At 49.1% G+C, this 12468-nt stretch overlaps 1 protein-coding gene across 15 annotated transcripts in view; it reads right to left on the bottom strand.

Annotated features, from left to right (window-relative positions):
* Nucleotides 1-12468, bottom strand: part of EPHX2 (epoxide hydrolase 2) — a 102816-nt gene that overhangs the window by 23375 nt on the left and 66973 nt on the right. For 8 of the 15 annotated variants that reach the window (XR_010841656.1, XM_067039947.1, XM_059071606.2 and 5 more), the window contains one exon: nucleotides 2203-2304. Coding sequence is in view for 10 of the 15 variants with exons in the window: in XM_067039947.1 (XP_066896048.1) it covers nucleotides 2203-2304 (102 nt within the window). In the remaining 5 variants the exon portion in view is untranslated. The other 7 variants (XR_010841660.1, XM_059071611.2, XM_067039954.1 and 4 more) reach the window with 5 other exon arrangements.

Below are 12468 nucleotides of genomic sequence, written 5' to 3'. Positions count from 1 at the left end.
TGAATGCATGGTGTCACCCAAAGGAATCCATACTCTTTCACCCTTGTGTCTGGGCTTGGAACACCAGTCTCAGGATTTATACCTCGAGGGGTTCCAGGGTCAAGGAAGATTGGGAGATGCTCCATAGCACTTGTCTTCCACGCCCACACTCATGCGTGAAGCACGTTTAAGGCTGCAGCTTCTACTGAATGTCAATACAATGAAGACACCTGTTTAACACCATCTCCCTCGCACTCCCTTGACTACACAACTATTTTTATCCCCCCCTCCCCACCCCCTGACCCTACCAGCTCTCCAGGGAAACACAGGCCTGCAGCAGCCTCCTCCTATTTGTAATTCACAGTTGTGCAGGCTAGCATGGCTAGAAACAGCCTTTGCACGCAGGACACCGGCACCCCTCCACCCTCTCCCCTCAGCTCAGAATGAAGCATGTTGCCTCGGCATTCAAGGCCCTCAGATCTGTTCAAAGCCACTTTGCCTCCCAGCCTTCCTCTTCTGCCCTCCCCTCCCCCCATGCACCCTCCGGCAGCCACGTCTGACGACTCTCCAGGTGTCCTCCTCACCTTCCTTCACCTCACGCTGCCCTTGCCCAGCTCCCTGTTGAGCTCCTATGCATCCTCCAGGGCCCGGCTCAGTGACCACTTTCCTTCATTCTCATGCATGAGAAGTTGGGGGTTTTGAATCCTGGTTTGGATCCTGGCTCTGACACTTACTAATACGGGAAAATGACAAAGCCTCTCTGAGCCTCAGTTTGCTCATCTGGAAAATGGGGATAATAATCACTGCCTCACAGGGGCTTGTGGGGATGGATGAGACCACAGATATGAAGCAGAAGTGCAGATCACTTAGTGGTGACAGTGTCGTTCCCAACGTTCTCCTCCAAGTGCCCTCACACGCACCTGTGCACAGACTCGCACCCATGCACACACACGCAGTATGAATTTCTCCCTTCTCTGTGCTCTGCTGGTGCTAGTGAAACGTCTGCATCCTCTGGGGTTAGTCACAGGCAGCCTGTCTCAGAGGCAAGCCTTTTAAGGGCAGAAGTCGGGTCATGTCCATTCATTCATTCATTTATTCATTCACTCACTCATTCAACAAATATTCAGTAAGTGCTTCCTGTGTACAGGTCACAGGGCTGGGTGCTGAGGATAAAACGGAAAACAAGACAAGCATGGTCTTAAATCCTTATGAGGGAGAGAGAGAAAAGCATGCAAACGTTCATGTCAACAAAACAACCGCAGGTTTTGAACATGCAATGAAAGAAATAAGCAAGGAGCTGAGATACAGAAGATGGGGAAATATTCAGATAAGATGGTCTGGGAAGCCTCTGAGGAGGTGATTTACTTTGAGACCTAAAGGATGAAAAGGAGTCAGTCCCATTAAAAGCGATGGGACAGGCATCCCAGGTAGTGGGAACAGCAAGTACTAAGGTACAGAGGTAGTGAGCCAGGGAGAGAGGGACTTTAGGGAGGCCGGAGAGACAGGCCCAGAGGATGCATGGCCTTGGGGTCAGGAGTCGGGGTTTTATTCCACAAACAATGAAAGCCTCTGAAGAGCAAGGAAGTAGCCCGATTCAACTTACGTTTTAAGAAAATTACTTTTGCTGATTGTGGAAAGTGCATTTGAGGGAGGTAAGAACTGAAGCTGGGAGATCAGGGGTGAGGCCATCACAGGCATGTGAGGAAGGGATGGTGGCGTGGGCTTAGTGACAACAGTGCCGGAGAGGAGGAGGTGGGTTCTAGAAACTTCTGAGGCAGGACTTGCTGAGGTCCGATAAGGGGGCAGTGACCTATTTCCTGGCTTCTAGTTTGAGCAATCCCACGGTTGGTACAGAGTTAGGGAAGACTACACCAGGACAGGTTGAAAGCAAACAAACATCAAAAACATCATTTGGGGCATATAAGTTTGTGAAGCCTCTGATGAAAGAAGTCAAAAGCGAATCTGAAGTTCAGAGAAGAGACCTGAGCCAGAAATAGAAATCTGGCAGTCATTGGCAGACACCACAAGTGGTCACGCAGCAGCAGAGTTCAGCTGGAGCCGACCACATGGAGCTGTCACCCCACCGGCAGTTCTGGGGTGGGGCTGAGGGTCTTAGCTGGGAAGTCCACCTCCTCTCTGGGGCTGGCCTGGTCCACAGGGCCCAGATGGAGCTGGAGGTCCAGAGGTTGGACCCCTGGGCCCTGTGCTGAGATGAACACTCACCTCTCTGATCTCCTCCACAGACGTGGGCTGGTAGTACATCTCCGGGTAACAGCCATAGGTCCTCGCCCAGTTTTGGAATTTGACTCCTTTGTACCCATGGACCTGTGACAGGACAAAACCCTGGTCACCACCAGTAAGTGGCCAAGGGCTGCCCTGACCCCCATCCCACAGTCCCCATATTGTTAGAGGTGGGAGGCTGGGGCCACGGCGCTGAGCCGCTGGGAAGCTCAAACACACAGTGGAAGCTCTAAAGCCGTGAGGCCACGTGCGGGCTTCCTGCTACCATCTCCCTGGACACCCATGGTCAGGGCAGCAGATCACGCAGAAAACCCGGCCCCTCCTTAGGAGAAGGGGGCTATGTGAGATCAGGGGTGCAGCCCTGGGAGACAGCACAGCAGCCTTTCCTGGCCTGGAGGCCACGGCAGAGAGCCACGGGGAAAAGACTCCCGCTTGTGGGATCCCCGCTGTGTGCTGGGCACCGTTCCGGGGTCCTCCACATGTCACATCTCTCCGCATGTCAGACCTTATTTAGGCCTTACAATAAAGCCACGAAATAGGTAATATTACTCTCATTTTCAGGAGCAGAAACTGAGGCCCAGAGAGGTTGAGTAACCTCCCCGAGCTCACAGAGCAGCCAAGGAAAGACACAGGAGTCCAACCCCGGCCTTCCTCTTCCATCCCTTCCCCAGCACCCCAGTGGCTCCCCAGAGCCACGAGTCCAATTCAAGAGCTTCCCCATGGCCTCCCAGTAGCCCCACACCTGCCCTCAATTTGCCCTCCCAAGCCGGGTTCACAGGCCGAGCCTGCATGCGGACCGGCAGGGCTGAACGGCTGGCCACGTGGCCCTACCATGGCTCCAGCGGTGGGTCAGTGGCCTCCTCGTGGAGCAGGGCACAGGGCAGCGGGGGGCTGGGGCCAGCGGCGCGGTGACGGTGACCGCAGGAGCTCAGGGCCGACTCTGCAGCTGCAGCACACAGAGGGGCCTGGGGCCCCGGCAGAGGTGGATAAACACTGTGACGACAGGCTCCACCCAGACAAACAGCAGTTTGGCCTGCCCCCTGCCCCGGGGCTCCTCTCAGGCCTCCGGGTGGACACGCCGCATTTACGAGGTGGCTGCCCTCTTCCCGAAAGCTGTTGAGCTCTGACGCCAGGTATAGGCATTCTGGAGCCGAAGGACCCCCGGCCTCGAAACTGGGTCCTTAATGCCACAGGTCAGGGGAGGCTGTGACATGGGGGCCCGTGTGTCAGTGCATTTGTCAGAGCCGGGGGAGGGGTACAACAGGCTGCCCATCGCTAGAGGGAGACAGAACGGGATGCCGGTGGCATCCAGGGGCGCACGGGGGCGCAGGGGACGGGGTAAGGGGGCGCAGACGAGTGACACTCAGACCGGGCAGAGTCTTCTAGCTGAGGTCTTCCTTCCCCAGGCCTTAGGGCAGGCAGACGTGGGTTCCTCTTCCATGCTTTGCTGGTTAACCTCTGTGAAGCTCAGTTTTCTCTCCAATAAAGTGGTGGCACTTTTGCCTAGTCCTCTGGGTGGACATAAAGGTTAGAACAGACGTCTGAGAAGCACCGGGACGCCATCAGAGCTTGAAAAGCTTTCCAGCTCTTGCATGTGCCCCCAGCGCCGAGCTTTCGGTGGCAGGCTCCTTGGGACGTTCCTGTCCACGTCACCACCCCTTGGCTCGGTGCCTGGCACCGCGCCAGCCTCTGAGGCACGTTTGTGCAATGGACAGATTAATCAGTCACTGAGCATCTTGGCATTCGGTCTCTCCAAGCCAAGAGCTGGGGTCCAGTGGGAGGCGTGAGCAACAGCGCTAGGGCTTTGGAGGCGAGGCCGGGCTGGAGGATCGGAGCTTGGGGTCACATATACACAGAAGAGGTTCTGGAATGGGGGTTGGGAGACACCTGTGTCCCCCAAACCAGGCTCTTCTCCAGCTGCCAGGTGCATATGTGTGTGCATGTACGTGATCACATTTCCCGACTGCAAAGTTGTGTGCTGAGGGGGGGGGGAGTGGTAGCCACGTGCTCCCCACAGGGAGATCCCAACTAGTGGAGACGCTGTTGTTTACGATCGCTTAGCAGCAGCTCAACAGCAGAGAGGAAAGTCCCAGGTATGGGTGAGGAATCTGCAGAGCTCAGGGCCACAGAAAGGAGCCGATTTGGCACAACAGCTGGGACCTGTGTCATGGGCTGAATCGTGTTCTCCCCACCAAGTTCCTAGGTTGAAGCCTTAACCCCCGGGACCTCAGAATGTGACTGTATTTGGAGATAGGGTTTTTAGAGGTAATTAAGTTAAAATGAGGTCATTGGCATGGGCCCTGATCCAATATGACTGTGTCTAGATAAGAGGAGATTAGGACACTGACACAAACGGAAGGGCAAGTGAGGACACGGGGAGAAGACGGCTGTCTACACGCCAAGGAGAGAGGCCTCAGGAGAAACCAACCCTGCTGACTGCTTGGCCTTAGACTTCCGGCCTCCAGAGCTGTGAGACCATGAGCGTCCGTTGTTGAAGCCACTCAGTCTGGTTCTTTGCTGTGGCCGCCTGCAAGCCTCTGTGCTAGGGTCTCCACCAAGAACTTTATGCGGGAGAAGAGAAAGACCTCTTGCCTCTGCGCTGTTTCCCTCGGGCTGTCCCCGGTGGAAGTCAAGGCCAGGGCGCTCCAAGGCTGCCAGCTCCATCACCCGAGGGTGCCTCCCCATAGACTCCCTGCCTGGGAGAGGCAGGCCTTGGTAGGGGTGCAGCGGGGAGGCCCGAGGGCTGAGGAATGGAGAAAGCACCTATCAGGTTGGCTACTGTCCCTCCTCCGAGTTGGAAGGGGGTCCAGGGGCTGTGGCCACCAGATGGGGTGGGGTGAGCATCATACCAGGAGGGCAAAGAGGCCCATGGCAAGGAGAGGAGGGGACAGCCCGATGCCACCCCAAATAAATAGCTTGCTTCCCGCTCACCCTCAAGCCCTGTCCCACAGCTTCGGGCGAAACGTACCTTATGCCCACCTACAAATGTTCCTCCGCAGCTACAGTGGAAGCCAGGTTTTCTCCTTTGGGTGAATGCATTCTGAGGCAGGACATTCCAGAAGCTGGATGCCATGGGTGTCGGTGGGGCTGGACTGTGCCCCCAGACGGCCTGCAGCCTCCCTTCCCTCCTCTGCTGAGATTCCTGAAGCCTGGAGTCACCCACCAGGCTTGCTTTCTTCACCCCGTGCTACTGCCCTTGCACGGAATGCCTCCTCCCTCACCCCCAAGCCAGTCGCATCACTTTTATGAATTGCCTTTACTGAAAAAAAAAAAAAAATGACATGAAAAGAAATATAAAGATCAGCAAAAATGGTGTCTATCAGTTAATTCAATCTGCCATCTCGTGGTTGAGGTCGATGGTATATTGCTCATTTCTTCTTGTCTGAAGGACTCAGCTTGTTCTACACTTGCTGAGTCTTAACTTTTTCAAACATTTGTTGGCAAGGGAAATGAATGTTACCAGCTCAATGGCCACTGAAGCTTTTTTTAAAAATTCTTCTCCCCTCCTGTGCTTATTAAGTGGTGAAAACGAGTCCTTAATACACAATTTGTACATGGTAACTTAACACATTTCTTTGAAACACTGGGAACATTTGCAAGAGTGTTTAATGATTTCTGATCGGTAGATATTACTTCCTAGTCCCACTCAGCCAGCTCCTTCTCTTTAAAAAGGCTGCACATTGGAAGCAACCTAAGTGTCCATCAACAGATGAATGGATAAAGAAGATGTGGCACATATATACAATGGAATATTACTCAGCCATAAAAAGAAACGAAACTGAGTTATTTGTAATGAGGTGGATAGACCTGGAGTCTGTCATACAGAGTGAAGTAAGTCAGAAGGAGAAAAACAAATACCGTATGCTAACACATATATATGGAATCTAAAAAAAAAAATGTCATGAAGAGATTAGTGGTAGGATGGGAATAAAACACAGACCTACCAGAGCATGGACTTGAGGATATGGGGAGGGGAAAGGGTAAGCTGTGACGATGTGAGAGAGTGGCAGGGACATATATACACTACCAAATGTAAAATAGACAGCTAGTGGGAAGCAGCCGCATAGCACAGGGAGTTCACCTCTGTCCTTTGTGACCACCTAGAGGGGTGGGATAGGGAGGGTGGGAGGGAGGGTGACGCAAGAGGGAAGAGATATGGGAACGTATGTTCCCATATCACTTTGTTGTAAAGGGGAAACTAACACACTATTGTAAAACAGTTATACTCAAATAAAGATGTTAAAAAAAAATAAAATAAAAAGGCTGCTGTACTGAATGTAAAATAGTTGGCTGGTGGGAAGCAGCAGCACAGCACAGGGAGATCTACTCAGTGCTTTGCGATGACCCCTAGGGAGGGTGGGAGGGAGGGAGGCTCAAGAGGGAGGGGATACGGGGACACGTGTATGCGGACGGCTGATTCGCTCTGTGCAACAGAAGCTAACACAGTGTTGTGAAGCAGTTATACTCCAATAAAGAGCTATTCAAAATAAATAAATAAAAAGGCTGCTGTAAGGCATAAAGTTCATTCAACAAACGACAAAGCTGGATGGCAAGGTTTAAAGCATCCCCTGCTTCTCGGGGTTCTTTTCCATCTCAGTCCAGGATAACTGATGGAGACACTGAGCAAATAATACATCTCCTCAATCTATTCCAATGGCAACAAAGACCACTGTTTGGGGCGTTCTCTGGATTTTTCTTACCTTGATTAGCATAAACAAAGAATTGTTTTTGTCTTCCAAATTCTGACACAACCCGGATAGTCACACAAGCTCCCTCTGCCTTTCCATCTTGGCACTAACTTTATGGAAAACAGAGAGGCACTACATACAAAACAGAGGTTAGGTCCTAACCCAGGTCCTTTTAAAATTGGAAGTAAATTTCTACTTGATTAAAAAGTGAGTTTATGACCTGCAGAATGGGAGAAAATATTTGCAAATCATATAATGGATTAATATCCAGAGTGTATAAAGAACTCCTACAACTCAGCAACCAAAACCCAACCCTGATTTTAAAATGGGCAAAGAATGCACATTTCTCCAAAGAAGATATACAAATGGTGAATAGCACATGAAAAGATGCTCACCACTTAGTATTAGGGAAATGCAAATCAAAACCACAAAGAGATGCCACTTCAAACCCATTAGGATGGCTATTACCCCAAACTCAGAAAACAACAAGTGATGATGATGACGTGGAGAAACTGAAACCCTTTGCCTTGCTGATGGGAACGTAAAAGGATTCAGTCGGTGTGGAAAACAGTACAGTGGAGAGAATTATCGTATGATCCAGCAATCCCACCTCGGGGTACGTACACAGAAGAACTGAAAGCAGGGGCTTCAAGAGATACTTGTACACCCAAGTGTCAACTGATGTATGATTGGATAAACAAAATGTGGAATATACATACAACGCAATATTATTCAGCCTTAAAAAGGAAGGAAGGGCTTCCCTGGTGGCGCAGTGGTTGAGAATCCGCCTGCCGATGCAGGGGACGCGGGTTCGTGCCCCGGTCCGGGAGGATCCCACATGCCGCGGAGCGGCTGGGCCCGTGAGCCGTGGCCACTGAGCCTGCGCGTCCGGAGCCTGTGCTCCGTAACGGGAGAGGCCACAACAGTGAGAGGCCCGCATATCACAAAAAAAAAAAAAAAAAAAAAAAAAAAAAAAGAAGGAAATTCTGACACAGGCCACAATGTGGATGAACCTTGAGGATTTTAGAGGCTCAGAACGAGCCTCCCCAAAGTGTGTTACTTTTGCACGAGGAGCTAAAGGCAATAGAGCCCCTGTGGGTTCAAGAGAAACTACTGCTCCCTCCTCAACTACCTACAAGAATTTAAATTGGGGATTTTTCCCAGAAAAGAGTTATTACCGATTTTGTCTGAGTGGCCCCATGTCTATGGCAGGGCAAATACCTAAGTACCCAGCATCCGCTCTTCCTTTTATCATCCTGTGAATGACCCTCCTGTCCTTGGAAGCCCCAGGCTCCTATCCCATTCCTTAGCTCAGGCTGGCATATATACCTCATTTTACCTTTCTCTCTCTGGCCCTCTCAGGTATGTAGGGTTCCCGTTATATGCGAAATTAAATTTGATCTTTCCTGTTAATCTATCTCATGTCAATTTAATTCTTAGACCAGCCAGAAGAAAAAAGAAGGGTAGAGGAAAGTTTTTTTTCCTCCCTGACGGGATCTTATACTAAGTGAAACAAGCCAGTTACAAAAAGACAAATACGGTATGAATCCGCTTATATGAAGTAGCCAGAGTAGCCAAATTTATAGAGACGGAAACTAGAATGGGTGTTTCCAGGAACTGGGGGATGGAGAAAAGGGAGTTAGTGTTTCATGGGGACAAGGTCGTTTGGGAAGATGAAAAGGTTGTGGAGATGGACAGAGGTGACGGTTACACAGCAATGTGAACGTACTTAATGCCACTGAGCTGTGCACTGAAAAATGGTAAATTTTATGTTATGCAAGTTTGACCACAATTTTTAAAAAGTGAATTTACAGGAATAGGGGTATCACTGGTACTCTTTCTAAAGCAGGTGCCAGCCTCAAAATCCAGCAAATATGTATGGAAATAAGACAAAATGTATTTAGGTTAATTGCCAAAATGACTACCCATGCCTTATAAATATGAAAGCTGTAAAAACCTACTGTATCTTTAAATACTTCAACTGTGTTATTAAAATAATTATCGCCTTTGTTTCATGAAGCAGAAGCTCAGTGACATACCCTCGCGGTTTATCCAATGGATCCCAGGGAAGACGTGTAGACGTCTAGAATCTGCATGTCTTCTCCTGAATGTAGTGCTATCGGCACACACGCCAACAGTAAGAGATCTACCAAGGCTTGGGACAGTGAAAATACTCACACAATTGGTTATCCATCTCAGGAAGCAGGACATCAAAATTCAAGCATTTGAAACTAACTCATTTACCCATTCAAAACACCAGGATCAAGGATGAATCACCTAGACAGGCAGGCTCCAATCCCAAGAACCTGACAGTCTGGCCGAAGAAACAATTAACAATTGGGTGCAGCAGCCAACTCTGGGGAGAAACTTCCACAACTGCCAAGAAAGTATTTTATTTGTGGCCAGAGGGATTCCTTTGAACTGCGAGGCCTATTTCCCACCCAATTCTTGCCGCCAAAACCTTTGAGCTTCTGACCTACATATTTTAACCATTGTTTAGTTTCAATTTGTGCTCACGGTAATGTCAACGTGAACAGTGGGCCTTAGAGTCACTTCCAGGCCTAAAACCATGGGTTCATTATACCCCAAGAGAGACAGGAATAGCTTTCTGTCGCATGTTCTAAATAGATGCGTTTTTAGAAGATATTTGTCCTGGAAACCTTGGACCCTGCTAGTTGACAGCCACCGTGTGTGAGGATAGAACCTGTGAGTGATCTCAGCTCCCTGGAGGGAGCTCTATGATCTCACTGATATGTGGGTGGGGTCTTCCATGCCTCTTTAAAAAAGCTATTTCCCTCTGCAGAGGTAAATACACTTGTGACTTATGCCCTTTGTAGTCTGAAATAAAAATAACATTTAAAAATCAAATCAATTGGAACATACTTCAAACAACTTGTACTTAACAAGGCATCTGCAAAGTATTTTTCGGGAATGACCTAAAGACCTTTTCCAATGGAGCATTTTTTTTATGACCCTCAATCTTGTATGACGGGTGATATTTGTGTTGCAACGCTATGAACTAGATTCGTCCGGCCCTTACTTGCCGAAAGAGTAGAATTTCTGAACGTTTTGAATGGTTTACAGAGATTACGGGGTAGAATACTGGAAACGGAGACAGGCTGAATAGGTTTGTCTACTTGTGCTTGTTCAGATGAGAGATGTTCTAAGATTCTTGTTTCCTCCAACCAATTCCGGACAAATAAGCCTGGACACACGCAGCTAGTGAAATAATGTTAGCAGGCTTCTGTAGTCATTCCCCCAGAGCACACATTTGCTTTTTAAATGAGTCCTTTAATTCTCTGATCCAAAAGGGAGGAGGTGGTGGTGGGCTGGCTGGAAGTTTAGAGCCCTCAGAAGCCTTATCCCGGGATAAACAGGAAATTTTACGGCTAATACTTCAGCGGCACTTCCTCTGTGCCAGGCACCGTTCTAGGGCCCTGTAGGTATTCACTCATTTAATACTCATGACCCCCTATGAGTTTGGTGCTATTAATGTCCTTTTCTAATAGAGGAAACTGAGGCACAGTGACCTCTTTCTCGAGGTCACTCTGTGGTCAGTGGCCGAGCAGGGATTTGATCTGGGTAGTCTCACCCCAGATTTAGAAAAGAAAAGGGCTTTTGGTAGAAGGAGCTCAGCCTGCAGAACGAGACAGCATGCATCTGAATCTAGGCTCTGCCCCGCACTAGCCAAGTGACCTCGGGCAAATTATCTGAACCTCAGTTTTCCCATCTGTTAAATGGGAAGGATAAGAGTTGGTCAGTGTAGGGCTCCAGGCACACAGGGGTATTTAAGAATGATCGCTGTTAACATTTCTAATCTGCCCCGTGCTTTCTGCACACACCTGGACACACATACCCTTTTCTGCCTGGTTAATTTACATTCATCCTAATTCAGAATTCAGCCTGGAGACACCACCTTGTCCACAAGCTTGCCCTGCAGAAAGAGCAGCGAGGGAGGTGAACATAGATTGGTGAGCACACCATGCCAACAGAGCAGGGAGACAGGGCACATGGCTACACGTGGCTGCTGGCCACTCTATCTGGCAGCACAGAACCGACCATTTCAATCGTGTCAGACAGTTCCACGGGAATATAAATTGCTGCAGCCGCTATGAAAACAGTAGGGAGGTTCCCCAAAAAGCTAAAAATAGAGTTGCCATCCGAGCCTGTTACCTCACTTCTGGGCATATATCTGGAGAAAACTATAGTTTGAAAAGATACACGCACCCTATGTTTGTTCCAACACTACTTACAATAGCCGAGACATGGAAGCAACCTAAGTGTCCATCAACAGAGGAATGGATAAAGAAGATGTGGTACATATACACAATGGAATATTAGCCATAAAAAAGAATGAAATACTGCCATTTGCAGCAACATGGATGGACCTAGGGGTTGTCGTACTAAGTGAAGTAAGTCAGAGAAAGACAAAAACCATATGATATCACTTACATGTGGAATCTGAAATATGATACAAATGAACTTATTTACAAAACAGAAACAGACTCGCAGACACAGAGCACAGACTTGTGGTTGCCAAGGAGGAGGGGGGTGGGGGAGGGATGGATCGGGAGTTTGGGGCTAGCAGATGCAAACTACTACATACAGAATGGATAAACAACAAGGTCCTACTGTAGAGCACAGGGAACTATAGTCAATATCCTGTGATAAACCATGTGGAAAAGAATATGAAAATGAATGGATACACATATGTACCTGAATCACTTTGCTCTACAGCAGAACTTAACACGACATTGTAAATCAACTACACTTCAATAAAATAAATTAATAAAAAAAGAAAGTTCCTCCAGACGGCACTGTTCCTGATCACGCAGAGGCTCGTAGAGAGCCTCAAGGCAGAGGGAACCGTGCTCACCCAAACGCGACACTTTCCCAGAACAATCACTCTGCTTTCCTCCCAAGAACACAAAGAGCACTATCGCAGTTCTCCTCATTTTATTGAATAAAGGAGTTCCCATCTCTGCTGAAAAGCTTCGAAACTGCTGATTTTGCGTCATCAAAACGCTGACTTGATTCGTCAAAGAGAAATCACCCCCTGGCCACCCCATTCTGTCCCCCACGGAACGCTAACCCTCCTTAGACATAAAGTGATACGTTTATACCCAGAGAATTAATCACACGTGATTTTTCCTGTATCTAAAATTATGCCAAATCGGACTCATTTCATTTAGAGAAAATCACTCTTTGCTGCAAACCCCTTCAGAACAACGCTGCTGGTTTTGAGAGATGCGGGTAAGGCCCCATCCGGGTACCAGAGAAGCGCCCCCAGCAGATGAAGCGGTTGGAGTGCCTGCTGGCGGCTGACACAAGTCACACCCTAAAGCTTCGAGACCTCTGGTGGGTTGCTGGCGTCAGTCTCCAGCCACTCAATGAGGATCTGATTCAACTCTGTGGGCCTGGAAAGGGAACAGAAGCCAATTCGCATCTGTCTGGACGCACTCCCTCACTCAGGCGAAGGCAGAGGTGGTAAAGTAAGCGGCTTATGGGAGGTGAACAGGGAGCCCTGACGTTCCCCACCCAGGGACCCCCGTCTCCTTAC

The sequence above is a fragment of the Kogia breviceps genome, chromosome 8 (assembly GCF_026419965.1).
Source record: "Kogia breviceps isolate mKogBre1 chromosome 8, mKogBre1 haplotype 1, whole genome shotgun sequence".
NCBI lineage: Eukaryota > Metazoa > Chordata > Mammalia > Artiodactyla > Physeteridae > Kogia > Kogia breviceps.
Note: the sequence above shows the minus strand (reverse complement) of the source record. Positions and strands in the feature narration are given on the sequence as shown.